Genomic DNA, 18,705 nt, shown 5'->3' with positions numbered 1-18,705 from the left:
CTTTAGTGAACATTCTGTGGAATTCCTGAGTTTGGCCTCCCGTGATGCACGAGAGAACTGGGGAAGCTGACGGGAAGAAAGAGTTGAGATGATAGAGAGAGGAGGAGGAGAAAGAAAGCTCCCAGTGCTTCTGTTTTATACCAGTCCAAAAATATCTGTTGAACAGTATTGCTGATAGCGCTTGTGTCATCCATTAAAAAAAAAAAAAAAAAAAATGAAAAAAAAAGACTTCAAATATCAAGGTAAAGACTAGACAAGTGTGTCATAGACGAAACAAGTTTTGTCACAAGACTCTAAGTACAATCCCTTCTTTTCTGGTCCTCTGTCGTACATTTCTCAGTCATTTCCTGACAGAAATCCACCGTTACAGTGGGGCTACGTATTTCCTCAGCGGATCCATGCTCCAGTGGACAATCTGTGTTCTCCTGCCCCAAACCTGACACCTCTACCCTGTACTGCCTACCCTCCCCCCCATGATGGAGACCCACATCCGACAGACACACTGCCTCGTTGTGTTGTGACGCGGGTGATCTGGGCTGGGATACCTCATCTTCGGGAGAAGGCGACGGTGGCATGGCTGTCAGGTCGATGCTGGCGGAGACGGTAGGCAGCTGACTGCCCTGCACCTCCCTGCACACTTGCTGGGAGAGGAAGGAGAGGTTCTGCCACAGCTCAGACATACAAACCTTCAGCTGGTTGCGCTCGCTCAGCAGCTTGTCCTTTTCACTCACCTAAGGTTAATAAGACAAACTATGATCAGGTCAGGAGAGGGAATCACAGTACACTCCACAGTAAGCACTTTATCAAGAATAACTTGACTATTTTCACCATAAAAATATCTGCGCCAAAGCCAAATACAGTCTATGTATGCTCATATTCAGACCCACATTAACACTGTGCATGTGAGGCTCCTGCATTGACGCAGTAGAATCCCTTTCCATTTAAAACTGAAAGGCTTCAAACTCATAAATCTCAATACTTGGATTTATGGCCTTTATTTCACATCAGTGGTACCTGAGGCAACAGACCCCCACAAATATATCCCTTTACATAGCTTCAATACAGAGTGGTTTTCAGTCTAACCCTGCTCTTAAAATTTAAAGTAACATGTGGGGGTGTGTTGTAGTGTAGTATGTAGTTTAGAGTCTGTCTGTTTCCTCCTTCCAAGTAATGTTCACCATTAATTATTATTCTTAACAGTTGTTTGTTGTAGGCATTTTAATCCAAAGCATAATCTTTAGCTTACCCTCACAAATATATGTTTAACATAACAATGGTAGATAGTGGTTGTATAAGTAATTTTTCTTGAAAAAACAATATTGTACATTGCTTAGTCTGGAGGTATACCTCCACTTTAAATGATGTTTCCAATGTATAGTTATCAGTTTAAAGGTTTTGCCCATTGTTTTCTTTTTGCTGTGATCTGGAAATATGATAACACCACAACTCCAGTGAAGTAATTAACACAAGCCAATGATTTGTACCAGATTAGCCACAGAATTTTCTGTGACATTGTGATGACTCATTTCAGAGAACTGTGTGTTCATGACCATGGTAAGTACAATAGAACAACACACTTTGTCATCATCTTATCAAAACATATAACGTGATCACATAAGGGATGGATAAGTAAACTGGAATAATCCTTTAACCCCACTATGTCCTGATAGTTGCAGACAGCTGACAGAGATGCAAATATAGGGAAAGCCCACAATACCCTATTTTGTGACTTTTCCCAGTGATGGGCAACATTTTATAGCATTTAGCTGTTCCTAAATAATGGGATAGACGAACAAAAACTTTCCAATATGGCCACCAGATGATGCGTTTGCCTAAAAGGTTTTTAACCTGTTAACATTCTTTCATTTCATATACAAGTTGGTTGCAGCTTTGTTTAATTGGAATGATGTTTGTGAGAGTGAGTGTGTGTGTGTGTAAGATCGCACCAGTTTACGGATCTCGCCCTCCAAGTTCTGGATGCAGTCCAGCTTCCTCTTGCGACAGCGCTGGGCGGCGATGCGGTTCTTGCTGCGGCGCCGAATGTCGTGGATGAATTCCAGCTGCTCTGAGCTCAGCTTGTGCATCTTGACGAGGATCTGGAAGTCATTGCGTGGCAGATTGGTGATCTGGTCCACAGGGAAGGGCAGCTTCACCTGAAAGGACGACTTATTTTTAATGTAAATCAAAATCAGTTATGTAATGCGATGACAGCTGAAGACATCACCTAGTGTTCAAATTTTGCACAGAGCCTGAGTGAACCATGGGAACTATGGGAACCATGGGAACCTATATTCCATATTAATTAGTACTGATTGTTGCCAAGATATGCAACACTGCCTGTGTTGACTGCAACCTATAGCACTTTGAATCCAATTTAAAACTGCAGGCAAAGGCTGAATCATGTAAATGAAGTCAAACAATGATGCCTGATTTTGCAAATTGGAATCAGTTTGTAAAATGCAAAGACAATGTTGGACTCTCTAGGCCCCTATAATCTGTGCAGTGATTGCATGTTTTGCTGCATCTGCCAAGGTGGTGTCCAGCTAAAAACGTGGTCATTAATAAAATGTTATTTGTATGGCCTATATTCACAAATCACAATTTGTCTCATAGGGCTTCAACAAGGTGGGGCATCCTCTGCCCTTAACCCTCAACAAGAGTAAGGAAAAACTACTAAAAAAATGGGAAAAAGAACGTAGAAACCTCAGAGAGAGCCACATGTGAGGAATCCCTCTCCCAGGATGAACAGAAGTGCAATAGATCCATATCATTGCTCCTAAAATCAATTTGTGCTAATAAACTTTCTGCTGTTATCATAACATCATTAAAACTAAAAGTAAATGGTCATAATAATCATTCTGAAACTGTCAGCTTACATACATATCTGTTCATCTACATTTAATATTATATAGATTTATCTGGTGTCCCTGTATATAAAACTGTGTGTAAAGTAGCTACTTATCCAACATCTATAAACAACATTTATATTGAATTATTAATAATCTAATGTTGTAATTCTGATAATGTATAACATTTGTATTGAATGGAGCATTTTACATTGCTGCATTGGTAAATTTACTTAGGTAAAAAAATCTGGATACTTCTTCTATCCCTGATATTTGTTATAAAACTTCATTATTATCAAGCATTCAATAACAAAGGCATAAAAAATATGTTGAGCAGTCCACTAGGTGTCAGTATTACGCTGCTTGTTAACTGGAGCAGCTCTTGACACAAAGGGAACACAGGACAAGCTCTTTGTTCCACAGTCCGTAGTTAATTTGGTCCCACATGTGCAAAATATAAAATAAGCATTGTGTGTGTTTCATGCTTGCTATTTCTTTATTGGTTTATGTGTTTGAATTTAATAACTGCTGAGGTTGTGTATTATTTTTGTTTTTCTATTTTTCTGGTTCATTAACGTGGCATACTGTTACTGGTACTGATATTTTGTATTAGTTATCATGTATCTATTATTGTAGTCATTCACTGCAGCAAATGTCACTCTATGGCTTTCTTTGCTTTCAATGCCTTACTTGTAAGAATGCAGGTATCCTTTAATTTATTTTGGACATAATAAAACATATTATTTCCTGTTTTATTTTGACATTTCTTATGTGTTTAGCTTTACTTGCCTTTGGCAAGTTTCTCGCCTTAGCGTTTGTCTGTGGCTCTAATGTGTTTCACCTGTGTCCAGGTGCTCCTCAGTCAGTCCTTTTTGCCGGTTCATCTGTACTGTGATGTTCATCTGCTCCTGTAACCTGGCTCCTCTATTTACTACCTTGTTCATGTTTGGATGAGTATTTGGATTCTGTTTTTGCATGCTTGCCAGAGCTGTTCTTATTAAATACTTTTAACTGAACCTGCCTGCCTTTGTCTTACATCTGCATTTTGATTTCTGAAAATTGTATCATACAACAGTGGGCCCCTAAAGGTGAAAAAAAGTGTTTATTTAATCCATAAAGCACTGATGAATGACTGAGTGTGTTGACAGTTTGTACTCTTTGTACATCAGAACAGTCTGCTGCAGCAGCTCATGCTGTTTTCTTCATTCAAGCAGTGTTCAGCACAGAGCTGCGAGTAAACAGCAATGACATAAGTGATGTTTGTGCGTGTGTGTGTGTTATAGGCTACATCTGGGGACAAATTTCAGAATAAAAAAATACTAAATTGGTGATTGCTTGTCCAATCGGGGACAAAATATGTGTCCCCAGTAGACATTCTCATGGCAAACATTTTGACATGCCAAGGTGGGAAGTAATGATAATATGAACAATGGCTGAATTCCATTTAGATGCCTCAGTTTCTGGCATGCTGGTTCACTGTCACACAGTCATTTTTTATATTATCTTCAGCATAGGTACTTTTCCTACTATGATGTCCACATATCTGCTGTTTATTTGGCTCAGTGATTAAGGTTATGGTTAATAAAATGTTAAAATGAAGCTATTTCTGGGCAATGAATACGCAAGTCCCCAAAAGTGACCTATGACAACAGTGTGTGTGTGTGTGTTTGGTGCAGCCTGTCCTTTACTCTATAGACATCTATATATAGCTCAGTGACTCTCAGCTGTCACATAATAAGGTTGGAATGACAAAGTGAGTCTTGGAGGGTCATAAATCCCCCAACCAATCTGTGTCTCTCTGGTGTTCTGGTTTCCATTTTAACAGTGTGTATCCTCTGAGACAAATTCTATCACTGAATGAAGCTCAGCGGGAGTTCAGTCAGGGAGACTTTACCCCCATTCAATCAAATAATTGTGGGCATTTCTAAATGGCCCATCAGATTCTGACACAGTCTCTTCCAGCCAATCATGCTGTGAACCTTTAAACCCCTTCTCCTCTCTTCTGTAGTCAGCCGTCATTCAGTGACACGCATAACCCACCTCCACCCTAATCTCCTCCAGTCTTCAGCCAAATCATCATCACCTCATCCGGACGCCCGACCTAAACTGATCATGATCGTATTAATGACCATGTATCATGTTGGCAATCAAATATTGATGATGTTGGATAGTGATGAAGGATCATGAAAGTGACAGTGGATCATGACGATGGATTGTGGACTATGATGGCATCTGATCGTGGTGGTAGCTAATTGTTGACTATTATTACAATATAAGACTGCATGATATACAATATGTATATAACGCACATACTCTATCATTACTGATAATAACTCCTCAATTAATATACTTTCCATTATGTCTACATTCTCCTAATCAAAGTTGTAAATACTCCTTCTTTGCTGATGTTCTCCGTTACACGTGGCATCTTTTGCACTTCTGTCCGTCCTGGGAGAGGGAAACCTCACATGTGGCTCTCTCTGAGGTTACTACATCTTTTGGGGAGTTTTTCCTTACTCTTGTTGAGGGTTAAGGACAGAGGATGTTGCACCTTGTAAAGCCCTTGAAGACAAATTGCCGAACAGGAGGAACGACATAACTAGGGAATATACAAAATATATATATAGAATATATAGAATAAAAACTAATATATACAGTTACATAAACAGAATATTGCTGAGTCCCTGAAGTCTCAGTAGGTGATACATTTTTCTTGTGCGCACAAGATATTATTTTTATCTCACAAGAAAGAAAATGTGGGACTTCAGGGGCTCTGCAGAATATAAATATAGGAGGATGAATCAAATATGAAAACAAATTGCACCCCCAAAATACCAATGTATCCTATCTTATTAATATTAATAATGACCATTAATAATTTCTTATTACAACGTAAATATACCTAAATGAGAAGGAAAAAAGAACAACTGAAAAATGCTAAGTTTAGTGGAGAGGAGGGCCTTGAAGGCTGCCATAATGGGAGCAGGGCAGATTGGGGGTCAGGAGTAGCAGATGGTGGAGGGAACATGTACAGGACACCTTCCACCTGCCTAGAGGGCACCCTTGGGTGTGTGTGTATCCATTATTTGGGTGAGACAACTGGGTCAAGGCAACAAAGTAGGACAGACCACACAAATCCATAATGTACACAGGAGTGGTATGATTTTGGTATTGTTACGGCCCCTCCCTTTCTGCTTGCTCTGTTATGGGTCAGCTGACCGGTCTCTATAGTAATGCGGTTGCACCTGTGTAGGTCTCACCAAAGCTATAAATGTGGGCCATAGTGAGAGTAGAAGAAACATTTACTGTGGGATTTCCCACTGGCCAACGTTGTTGTTGTCATAATCCTGCGACAGTGACGTCGTTACCGGCGCGGAGAAACTCCACCGAGTAAATTTATTATGAGCTCACTATATAATGCTATCAGTAAATATAGTGATCAGGGAAAAGTGAGTTGGTGAATTCAGACACAACTATTGTTTCTCTCTGTTTGTGTTAAAAAAGAGTTAGTGCTCTGGTATGATTTCAAAATTGCACTTGGCTTACTTGTTAAAATACTTTTGGGAAATATACACAAGTTTAGTGTTTTTCTTCAGGGTGAGAGAAATATATTAGTCCTTTTGTCTCTGTTTTGGTGGAAAGTTGGTGTAAGGATCACTAGGTGTAACTGCATAGCAGGGACTTTCTGTTTTTCCAGAAAGTCCCCCCATTAGGAACTACCTGAAGACAAGGGTTGAGATTAATTAATGTGACTAGATTGGTGAGACTCCAGTTACAATTTGGTTTTGTTCGTGCACTTTTGGAGTTACACTGTCAAATTTGTAGTTTTGTATCAGATTTATTTGGTTGGGGGTGGTTGCCTCCCTGTTGGGTGTCATGTGGAATTAGGAAGTTGGCCTTAGTTGACACACACTTGTATAATGTTTACAGCCACTATAATCTGCACTGTGCCCCTTAAGTCTTAAATATGCTTCCTTTGGTACCATGGTTGCAGACATCTAGGGGTTGACAAGCCTTTGGCTCCAAAGGGACAATGACAAAATACTTTATCAATGTGGAATGCCTGCATGTTTGCATGTGAATTAACATACCTCTGAACCTCTGAAAACTGATGGTCTGAAAAAATGTCTGGATCCTGGAGGCAGGAGAAGAGTCCAATCACTTGTCATGGACTGGGATATTTAGGATTGACCACATATAAAAAACTAGATTATTTTTGTCCTGAAACCTATTCTAAAGATTTACCATTTTTGGAATTTTTGACTATGAGAGTTTTTTTCTGGTCACTTTCTACATGATGTTGCAAGAGTTAGATTGCATTGGACGGTTGTTGCAACTCTCAAGACCTAATGGGTAAAATCAGTTGGAGGAATTCCAACAATTCATCGCAAATCTTATTTGATAGCATTTTGCTGAAGTTATAATATGATTTTTCTGTTTTTCTTTAACTATGATTAGGCTAAAATGAGTCTTAGTTGACTGGAAATTGAATAAATATAATAAAAAAGTAAGGTTGACTTATTATGACTTAGAAAACCTGCACTTTTTTGTTTTAAATGTCAGGAAAAATACCAAGACTTAATTAAAAATAGTCATCAATTTGTTTGAATCTCTGTAGGACATAATCAGTCAAATTAGTTTATGACAGCTTCTGAGTATGGTCTAGGCTTCTTAGTAACACAACATTTTACACATTTAAAGTGAGTGGGAAAAAACATCACAGATATCTTAGAGACAACAAGAGGTTGCCTTCTTTACTCCAGGCTGACGCACCCTTAGTTATTTAAATATGTCAATACCAGGTTACATGTGATTCTGCAAACCTTAGGTTGTACCTGCCTAATGATACATGTATACTGTTAAAAGACTTACAGAATTCAGACTGATTCTACACAATTGTCAGTTTTCTTAACTGTATTTAGATCATACACAAGTTAGGACAGCAGTAAGTGAAATGTCTATAGATAGATTATCTGAACACCTCACAGTACATTAACCTCTCATCATGAGTCATCTACTGGACATAGACCATAATCACTAATTAATATCAAACTTAATATCTCATCAGTGTGTGTGTGCGTGTGTGTGAATGTGAGACATATTGAAAGCTCCAGCAAGAAACTGTTCTCTCAAATCTTTACGTACTGCATGTGCTTAGGTATTACCATGGCAACCATACTGCTCTTATAAGGATGACATGTTTGCGTCATTTCTCCTTAGAGGAAAATTGTCTAAGAATAGTCTCAGCTGTATATTACACCTACAACCTACTTGAGAGAGAAAAAAAAATCCAGACTACTTATACAGGAATATGTGCTTTTAATGTTTAGCTTGAAGAATGGGGCCGGTTATCATTTGGTGGTGATCAATACGTTAATGTCACCCTTTATAAACAGTGAGGAGGGAGAGTGAGTGTTTGAATGGGAAACTAAATTCGAAAAAAACCACATAAACAACATGCAGAGTTCATGTTTAAATCAACATCCATTCCAAAAGCTCTATGAGGCTCCAGTTGGACTTTGAGCTAAATTCTACCATTACAGTGCATGTACAATGTTCATAATGAGAATGTTTACTCTGCAATATCATTGACTTAACAAACTGATTAAGAAGGCTGGCTTCGTCATTGGCTGCAAACCGGACTCTTTTGAAGCACTGAACAAACTGTTATCCCTCACTGACAATCAAGGCATCCTCTCCACCACCTAGTGGACAGACAGCAGAGCACTTTCTCCAACAGACTGGTTCAGCTACACTGTCCCAATGACTGAAACAGGAAAATCTTTCCAGCCCTAAGCAATAGCACCCCACAATTCCTCACTCTGTCAAAAGGTCAACCTTCAAAACCATGAGCCCTATAGTATATGTCTACACCAAAACTCTCTGATTACTCCTGCAAACAATAATAGAATTTTGTATCTATCTATCTTATCCAGGTATATTGTTATACTATTTTCAAAGCATTTCAAAGCAATAGCATTGAATAAATGTTAAGTAATAAGTATTTTATCATAAGTCAATATTATTATATTTCTGTTTTCAATTGATTGTAGTGCTAGATAAAGGTGGAAAGACTGCTATAGATATGACAAATAATCCTGAGTTTTTGCTTCAAATTTTATGGTAACGCCTCAGTTGTTAAGGCTCCATTATGCTTCTACGTATCCGTGTGGCAGAGAGGTACGCACGGAGACCACAGACTCTTTTTGATTTTTGCTTTTCCGACAACCGTCCGTCTGAAAACTATTCACCGCCAAACAGTAGGTGGCGCAACGGAAGACAAGCTTGGAGAGGCCTACCTCACGAGTAATCAGAAGAAGTCCACGCTGTTTATTTACCTACTCCCCACTTTCCTCACACACAGTGTAGGCTACGATGACAACTAAATAAAATAAAGTGACATCCAGCAGGTCAAAATGCTGATGTAATCGTTTCTTAGCGCAGCGGTTCCCCAATCTTGTTTCCGAACTGTGTTGCTAATCCCACAGCTTGAAGCTGATGCAGCTACACGGAGCTAGCTAGCTTCCCCCACGCTAGCTCCCCCCCAGCTTCCACACACAGTCAGCAGGGACTCCCGACACTAACTACTACCCAGTGTTATTGTAGAAATTTTACACGGTATTGTAGAAACAGTGTCAAGATAGAAGTGGAATTAAAGTCGTGACAGCGGGTTTTTGCACTGTTACCACCGCAGTTAGCATGGTTGCTAGCCCGCTAGCCTAGCCCGCTAGCGCCGTTTTGAAAGCTTGTTATAACCGTATGTGACCGTGCACACATGCCGTCAGTGCTTAAACGAGCCATCGTCAGCCGGACAACTCCGCTGGCTTAACACACACGTCACATTAATCGTAGAATCATAGTTGTGTTTGGGTTTGTTGTGACAGGGAAGGAAGCAGGAAGTTTGAGGTCCGGAAATGTGAAATACGGAAATGACGTCGTGCGAAAATGACGTCTTACGGAAATGATGTCCATCCAGAAAGATCGACTCATTGATCAACTGACAGAGCCACATTACTTTTGCTAGTAGAGTTTTTAGATCCTTTTCTTTTTGGCAAATCTGCATCATGAAAACTGATGATGATGAACTACAAGCAGTGTCTGTTTTAAAGATTTATAAGCATCTTAAAGATGGACATGTGTTTGATGTTTGTGTTCTGGTTTCACGGTTATAACTGAACATACATTAGTCATGTTCCACTGGTTAAGCTCAAGTAAATACACAATATCCAGACGTTTCTGTTTTCTGTTTTCCCCACCCGGACTGCAAGGAACCTGGGTGTGAAACTCGAGTCAACTCTGCCTTACTGCCAACATTACTTCAACAACCCGCTCGTGTAAATACATCAGACGAATACGTCCCCTTCTCACTCAGAAGGCAGCACAGGTTCTGGTCCAGGCCGTGGTCATCTTAAGCCTAGACTACTGTAACTCCCTCCTGGCAGATCTACGTGCTAGTGCCATCCGACCTCTGCAGCTCATCCAGAATGCAGAAGCTCGACTGGTCTTAAACCTACCTAAGTTCACTCACACTACTCTACTCCTCTGCTCCCTTCACTGTTTACCAGAGGCTGCCCACATCCGGTTCAAAACATTAGTACTTGCGTACTGGGCTGTGAATGGATTGGGTCCTGTCTACATCCAGGACATGGTCAAACCTTACACCCCAGCCCGTTCACTCCGCTCTGCATCTGCCAATCGGATTAGAGCCAATTAGAGCAACTTACTAATGAAAATCTCAGGAAATTGAGGATTATTAAGTGGTCCCATTGAGACTTGCAGTTAACAAAAGTCTCACATTAACACAACTGTCAAACTGGTGTCAGTGTCAACGCAAGGTCACTCTTAGGATGACCTAGCAAAAACAAAATCCTGTGTATAGAAGACCATACTAACCTCAGGACCAGAGATTCTGGAGGCGCCACTTTCACTGTCTCCCTCTGAGAAAGATCCTGATTCATCGCTGGAGTTGCCACCACTGGCACCAAATTCCTGTGCACTTTTGATATTTGCACAACCCTGAGAGAAGACCACCTCTCCAGTGTGGGTGCTCCTCTGGTCCACCACTCCAGCCAGGCAGTGAGACAGTCCAGAAATGGAGCCTGAGTGGGGGGATGAGGAAAAGTCAAACTGGGGCAGGCTGGAAGACGAGCTACAACTGCCTGCGTCCTCTGGGTAAGAGAATGAGGAACGGGAGCTGGGGGTCTGTGTTTGAGCATCAAAGGGAGGAGGAGAGTGGGCTGAGGTCTTGATGGGAACAGGGCAGCTGGTACTGAAGCTAGACCGACCAGATGAAAGAGGCTCTACCTGCATCAGGGTTGAGACCTTTTCTCTGAACTTCTCATCCATGTGGGAATGGGCCAACATTTGTCGCTCGCCAGCTGCCGAAGAGAAAATGACACTGCGCCTATCTAGCTCCCCCTCTTGTTTAGAGGAGGAGGCTTTGGAAACTGGCCTATCCATGTTCTCACCAATGCCAGTCAACACTGCTGGCAGCACATCTGCAATGCCTGTCTTGAGGTCCGCTTGAGAGTCCATCTTATCCCTCTGTCTGTGTTTAACCAGTTCCCCAAAGTGGTTGAGGGACAGTCTGTTGCTCAGTAGCTGCTGGATGGTGGCGCTGGGCACACCACTGAGATCCAGGCCACCTCTCTGGAGGTAGGAGCGCAGACAGGAAGAGGGTGAGCCTCTGCTTGGCGAATGCTCTGCTGCTACTGGAACCCCTTCGACCTCTAGCTCCATCTCCAGTACTTCCTCAGAACACAACTCTGGGTTGCAACCATTGCTTTCATCCTCTTCCTCAAACACAAAGGGTTCCTCTTTGATTCTTGAGGGTGTAAGTACAGTTTGTGAAGCAGCACTGTTGTCTCCAAGCAGTGAGCTTACAGGGCTGACTGAGGTATGATGGGGCAAAATGACATCATCATCGCTATGGTGGTTTTCTCCATTAAGCTTGTTGTCAGAGATCTGGTGGTGATATTTTCTGTATTTAGGACATTGAGGAAGGTCAGTGGGAAGTGGCACGGTGATTGCTACGTGGGGCTTCGTGTCTGCAGAATCATCCAAAGATTTTGGCTCAGAAAACATTGTGTCCTTGGCCGTGAAGTCATCGTCATATTTCACCTTGCCATTGCTAGCATGATGGCTGTCATTCTGTAGCTGTTCTTGCAGGAACCGAAAACAGGAGTCCTCCAAATTGTGAACACCCAGGAAGTCCGCGCACAGGATGACCTCATGAATGTTCTCTCGACTTAAAACCAGCTTGGCTGTGTAGGCAAATTGGAGGAGTGGAGCAAAACCCTTTGCTGTCACCTGTAGAGGAGAGTAGAGAACACGTTTTTAATAGGTGAGAGATATAAAATGGTCATAATTGCAATACAATATTAGCAGTATTATAAGAGTTCATATTGTGCTGAGAATATTTTAGTACTCTTAAGAGACCATGGCAAAAAAATAATATTGTTATTATAATATTGCTTGTGTCATGTTTAGTGATATGGGAATACCTATGGGAAAACAATTCAGATTGGGTTTTAAGAAAGAGGTGGTGAGCTATAAATGGATGAAACTGAATTTTACCCCACAAACATTTAGGCACATTCCTGGTTTATTCATCTTTTACATGATGTCTTCACTTTTTAATAGGATCCCTTTGGTTGTTCCTTTCCTCATCGTCCCAATAGTCGCCATGGCTGTTATATATGTATAACTGTCAACTACTATTTGTCAACTACTTTACAAAAAAGATTGATGACATACGATCTTCTTTTTCTGATCCTCCTTCTAGAACCACACCTCCATCAACTTCATCTTCATCCCCTTCGCTCTCCTCTTTCACCCCTCTGTCTCCCAATCAAGTTCTGACCTTGGTAACCTCTGCCCGCCCGACCACCTGCCCCCTTGACCCCATCCCTTCTCACATTCTCCAGTCTATTGCTCCTGACCTTCTTCCTTTTCTTACTCATCTTATCAACACTTCCCTCTCAAATGGCTGTTTCCCTAATTCTCTGAAGGAGGCAAGAGTAAATCCTCTCCTGAAGAAACCCACCCTCGACCCGTCTGCAGTAAATAACTACAGACCTGTCTCTCTTCTTCCCTTTGTTTCCAAAACTCTCGAGCGTGCAATCTTTAATCAACTCTCCTCCTATCTGAACCACAATAATCTTCTTGACCCTCGCCAGTCTGGCTTCAAGGCAGGTCACTCAACTGAGACTGCCCTCCTTGCTGTCTCTGAGCAGCTTCACACTGCTAGAGCAGATTCTCTCTCCTCTGTCCTTATCCTTCTAGACCTCTCTGCTGCATTTGACACAGTGAACCACCAGATCCTGATCTCATCCCTTCAGGACCTGGGTATCTCAGGCTCTGCCCTCTCCCTGCTCTCTTCCTACCTCAACGAACGCACTTATCGGGTAACTTGGAGAGGATCTGTTTCTGAACCTTGTCCTCTCACTACTGGGGTCCCTCAAGGTTCGGTCCTGGGTCCTCTCCTCTTTTCTTTGTACACCAACACTCTCGGCTCTGTCATTCACTCACATGGCTTTTCCTACCATAGCTATGCTGATGACACCCAACTAATCCTGTCTTTTCCCCGATCAGAAACACAGGTAGCAGCTCGAATCTCTGCCTGTCTGACTGACATCTCTCAGTGGATGACCGCTCACCACCTGAAGATTAATCTTGACAAGACTGAAATACTTTTCCTTCCAGGGACAAACTCTCCCACCCATGACCTGACTATTAACTTTGACAACTCCGTGCTGACCCCCACTCAGACTGCTAGGAACCTGGGTGTGACACTCGACTGCCAACTCTCCCTTTCTGCCAACATTGCTGCAACAACGCGGTCCTGTAGATTCATGCTTTACAACATCCGGAGAATACGCCCCCTTCTCACTCAGAAGGCGGTGCAGGTTCTGGTCCAGGCCCTGGTCATCTCACGCCTCGACTACTGTAACTCCCTCCTGGCAGGTCTACCTGCTACTGCCATCCGACCTTTGCAGCTCATCCAGAATGCAGCAGCTCGACTGGTTTTTAACCAACCTAAATTCACTCGCACTACTCCGCTCCTCCGCTCCCTACACTGGCTACCAGTGACTGCCCGCATCCGGTTCAAAACACTAGTACTCGCATACCATGCTGTAAACAGATCAGGTCCAGTTTACATCCAGGACATGGTCAAACACTACACACCAGCACGTTCACTCCGCTCTGCTTCAGCTAAACGACTCGTTCCTCCTTCACTGCGAGCTAAACACTCATCAAAATCACGACTGTTTGCTGTCCTAGCTCCTAAATGGTGGAATGAGCTCCCACTCGACATCCGGACATCTGAAAGTTTACACATCTTTCGTCGAAAACTAAAAACATACCTCTTCCGACTGTACCTTGAATAAAAAAAAAAAAAAAAAAAAAACCACTAACCACTTTTGAAAACTAACACTTTGGTAGCACTAAAATGGCACTTACTTATAGCACTCTGTAGTTTTGCTTTATTTCGAAGAAATTTTACTGTCTTGATTCTTGTTGTTCTTGGTTTGTACCCTCAGGGTTGAATGCACTTATTGTAAGTCGCTTTGGATAAAAGCGTCAGCTAAATGAAATGTAATGTAATGTAATAATGTAATGTATAAGAGTGTTTGTATATATGGTTACTCTGTAATGCTTTATGTGTACGTATATACAAGAAAATGTATGTGTGTTTACATTAGTGTGGATGTAAACACGTTTTCAGCTTACACCAGCAGCTGCTGTTTTCTCTGCAGAAACACATCTTTATACGCTCAGAGAGGAGCCTGGAGAAGCTTAGTCAGTAATTTTAACAATCTTTATATGAGAAGCAGCAGAGGAAGAGATGGTGTGGCAAGGAGATAGGAGTAATCAGGGACTATGAAATCATTTTTCTGCGCAAACTCCTTTTGGGACCCGAGCAATTATTACATGGTAGAATGCTCCACCTCTTTCAACAAACTGATTACAGTACATTTTTACATTAGAATATTAGGAATAGATGCACTTTAGCTTATAACAAAAATGTTGAAAGTAGGGGCCACACATGGAAGCAAATAAAAGGAATAAATGTATGAAATCTAGAAATAATATAGAGGACAGTAGAAGAGAGAGTATACAAATTCTTGAATATGATTAATTATTAAAAATCTAGTTCAGGATCTACTTCCTCTTAAGCATTTGTAAGGTTTAAAAAAACCATAATTCCACTCTGTGTGACAACATAAATACTGTATATTCGGTGTCATCTTGACACGTTTTACTGAGTGAAGTATTTGAACCAGACCCTCTGACAGCACCAGTCAGTCTATTGAAAATATTCTGGATTTCCTTTTAAGCCTTAAAAACAGATATTACAATGTCTACATCCATATGTTATCTCAGAATTCTGCCTGATATTTGGAATCTGTAGAAATCTAGGATCAGCAATAGAATTTATAACAATGGGTTTGATAAGACTTATGAATTCAAGAAAATAATTTATTACATAACAAATGGTATTAGTAAGGAACTCCATCAGTTTAGTCCAGATAAAAAAGGGCCATGCTAATTTAAAAAAAACACCAGAACAAACCTACACGTTGCATGACCCTGAGCATTTATAGAATCACAACCAGTCAGTCATGTCATTATTATTTCCACTACTAAGCAAATTAATTTACTTTTTTGAAAAGCAAATGATAGTGCCCCATCGAAAAATAAAAATTTAATTGTGTGTTGATGGGTTATAAGACAAATAATAAGTAAATACATTTTGTGTGAAGTTTGATAAATTTGTGTTAATTGTCTAAATTTGATTTAGTGCTTTAACTACACTGGCCTCTCTCCTAAAAGACACCAGCATCTAAAACTGAGAAATGTATACGAATTCTGTCAGTTATTGGGGTGAGGTTAATCAATTGAAGCAATAGCAAACTGACTTGAAGCATAAATATGCTTCAATTTCTAACAACGCACACCAAACATGAGTGAGGGGAGAATTGTGTCAAAAATAACATCTGACTAAAGTAACACTGATGTTTTTATGAAATGTCCTCTCATAAGCCTAACTGTGTCAGCCTGTTTAAGATGCAACTCCAAACCACAAAAATCACATAGAAATATTGGATATATATTTTGGCTTCATTTTTGTACAGTGAGAGGAAGTGGAGGCACGTCGTCCTTCTCAATAAAGTTGTTTTGCAGGTACAGGACAGTGTGTGGGATTCCTAGTCTGGACATTGTTTGGCCAGTTGTGGGCCACAGGCTGATAGTTATCAACAACTGTAACGTTACCTTTTCAAATGTGTTTATATGAAAACGTTTAACTATTAACTAATGAATGCTGCTTTATTTATCATTATTAAATGGAAATATTTGAATTTTTCTTAAACTACAGCTGTCTACAGTGCAATTCAAAATGATCCACATTGAGCAAGTTAAATTAGTCTGTAGCATATCATCACCTGTGGAATACAAATGTTCTATTTAACATGAATCCATAATAAAACAATATGTTGTTCTGTTTTGAAAATACTACATTTCACACCCGATTTCAGCTGTGAGCTCTTAAAAGCTCCAGAAATGTACAAGAGATAAAGTGAACGAAAAGCAGGAGGGATGTGGAAAAATAAACCCATGCTTAGAGTCATTAAAGGTTGTAGTTTGATTTGTCAAGTGCATACAGGCCAGCGTGAGTTATTGGTGTATAAAGTAGAGTCACAGAAACACATTAATCAATATGACAGATCTGGGACACTATAAGGTAATGCCAGCCACTAAGTTCAGAAGCAGTTCCTGGATCAGCCCCAGTGGTGAAGGCAAGCGGCAGTAACTATCGAGACAATGGCATTAATATTCATGCCACAAAGGTTTTTATAAACAGATCAATTGATGTCAACCCTGCTGTTTCAATCCATGAGCCCTCACTTCTCTTTTAATCGTCTTAATTCAAAGAAAGTACATGCATAGAGTCCAATTCAGATGTGTTAAGTCCATGTCAAAAATTGTTTTGTAAGAAAACCTGAGTTCGAAGAAGACTCTAGCAGCTCTGATCATGTGATGCCATGTATTGTTCTATTGTTCCATTGCAGCAGCTGGTTAATTGGTGGAGCATCTGTTTGTGTTGCTGGCCTCTTTCTTTTTGCATCTGTCTGAGTCCACTGCATTCTGGACCAGGTATAATTTATCATCTTCTCAGATTAAATAAATCCTGACGTATGCAGATCTGGTTCAAGTAGGTTTTACAACGGCATGTTTCTGGTCAGGTCCAAACGACCCAATGACTACCTCTACTCTACCATGGGCAACTCATGTTGGCTGTTGAGCTGAAGTAGGCTTTAGACAATGCACTCAAAATGTCTAGAAAGTCCCTCAGCCAACGACTGGGAAGTGTCTTAGTTTGGGTTAAAAACAATAAATTCAAATAAACTCCTAATTCTTGTATTGAATCAATTCAGAAATTTATCATGTTAGATAATAACATAGCGTAGAGGTAAAAATAAAGGAAACCAACCACAAACAAACATTAAAATACATTAATAATTGGGAAGCTTATAACAACAATTACCAGTGCTGAGGAAGGCACAATTTGGCAGACAGCCCTCTAGAATACACACATCTTACTAACTTTTATTATTCAGGCTTTATGTTATTTGTTGCTGTAAGCTGTACGACTTCAGCAGGTTTATTTCAACAGTGTTTCCCTTTAACCTGTATACTTCCAACCTCAGACCACACCCTGTAAAAGTATTTTTATTGTGTTTTTCTTGTTGAGGCCTCTTACCTTGTCCGGCATGTCAATAATGGGCTCCGCTTCGCCTGGTGATGTGTTGGGCCCTAGAAAGACTTGGAGGAAGTAGCGGCTACTTGCAGCAAGAACTGCCTTGTGTGCGCGGACCTCCCTGCCCTCCACCAGTACGGTCACATCGCAAAGGATGCCCTGCCGCCGCTGCTCCTCCAGGCTCAACAGCACATTGGCACAGTGGACATTGGATTCATAGACGTACATGGGCGACGCCGCCTCACTGTCCTGGTCTTCGCCTGCCAACATCACTCCCTCGAGGACTGTGCACAGAAGAGAGAAAGAAAGAAAGAAAGGAATGATACATAGGTACATTTTTGTGTAGGATAATGTTTTCAATTTCAGAAGCGACTATGAAACTAGGAGTTTGTTTAGGTTGTTTGTTGGACAATTGTGTTTAAAGACAATTACATAGGTAACATAAATAACTGAGAATATCTGTCTGACCGTCCATCCAACTGTCCACCACTTCGGACAAGCGCAAAATGCCACTCAGAGTCCTTTCTAAATTACCATGAAATTAGGTCCCCAAAGATTTTTAGGAATCACTCAAATTCCTCTTCAGCATGACTACTGACAAGATCTTACAAATCAACATAGATAATATGTGAATCTGGGAAATAACAACAAAGAGCTGATAGAAACATGTACAAATAAGGAAACATAGTTGTTCGCTTATTTAGCTGATTTGTTCTTTAGAAAACATTGAGAATGATTGGTTGTTGAGTAGCTTTAAAAGTTCATTTAAAATACCTACTTAGATCAAAATATTTTTTTTTTCCTTTAGTTCCACAACATTCCTAAATGCCCCAGTAATGCCATGTACAATCTGGGGAAATTGTGATGGTATGAAAAACTGGATGAAGCCCAACTGCAATACAAAGCCACTTCTGAGCCACACACTATACTACAGAAGTAAGACTATAAGTAAAGTCATCTTTTAGTAGTGCACTAGAAAATGAATTGGCATCTGTTGAGTTACTTGTTATTGTCGGAATTTAATATGCAAAAAAAATACCATGGCTCATCCCCATGTACATACTACTGTCATTGTTTGTACTTAGCTTTCTACAA

General features: G+C 40.7%; 1 protein-coding gene across 1 annotated transcript; it reads right to left on the bottom strand.

The window, feature by feature from the left end:
- Nucleotides 1-293: 293 nt before the first annotated feature.
- On the bottom strand, nucleotides 294-18,665 carry LOC133015673 (transcription regulator protein BACH2-like). The gene is made up of 5 exons (XM_061082925.1): nucleotides 18,650-18,665; nucleotides 17,614-17,894; nucleotides 10,740-12,155; nucleotides 1,947-2,153; nucleotides 294-731 (listed from the first exon to the last, which is right to left on the bottom strand). Exons 1-5 carry the CDS (start codon nucleotides 18,663-18,665, stop codon nucleotides 294-296), a joined length of 2,358 nt encoding a protein of 785 aa, XP_060938908.1.
- Between the last annotated feature and the right edge of the window lie 40 nt (nucleotides 18,666-18,705).

Source organism: Limanda limanda, chromosome 12 (assembly GCF_963576545.1).
Source record: "Limanda limanda chromosome 12, fLimLim1.1, whole genome shotgun sequence".
Lineage (NCBI taxonomy): Eukaryota > Metazoa > Chordata > Actinopteri > Pleuronectiformes > Pleuronectidae > Limanda > Limanda limanda.
The sequence above is the reverse complement of the archived record's forward strand: the minus strand, read 5'-3'. Positions and strand labels throughout refer to the sequence as shown.

Excerpts from the sequence above, each read along its gene's own strand:
- LOC133015673 (XM_061082925.1), bottom strand. Across the intron at positions 2,154-10,739 it reads CCAGAATCTCTGGTCCTGAG|GTGAAGCTGCCCTTCCCTGT; the intron begins GTTAGTATGGTC and ends TCGTCCTTTCAG. Across the intron at positions 732-1,946 it reads AGGGCGAGATCCGTAAACTG|GTGAGTGAAAAGGACAAGCT; the intron begins GTGCGATCTTAC and ends TATTAACCTTAG.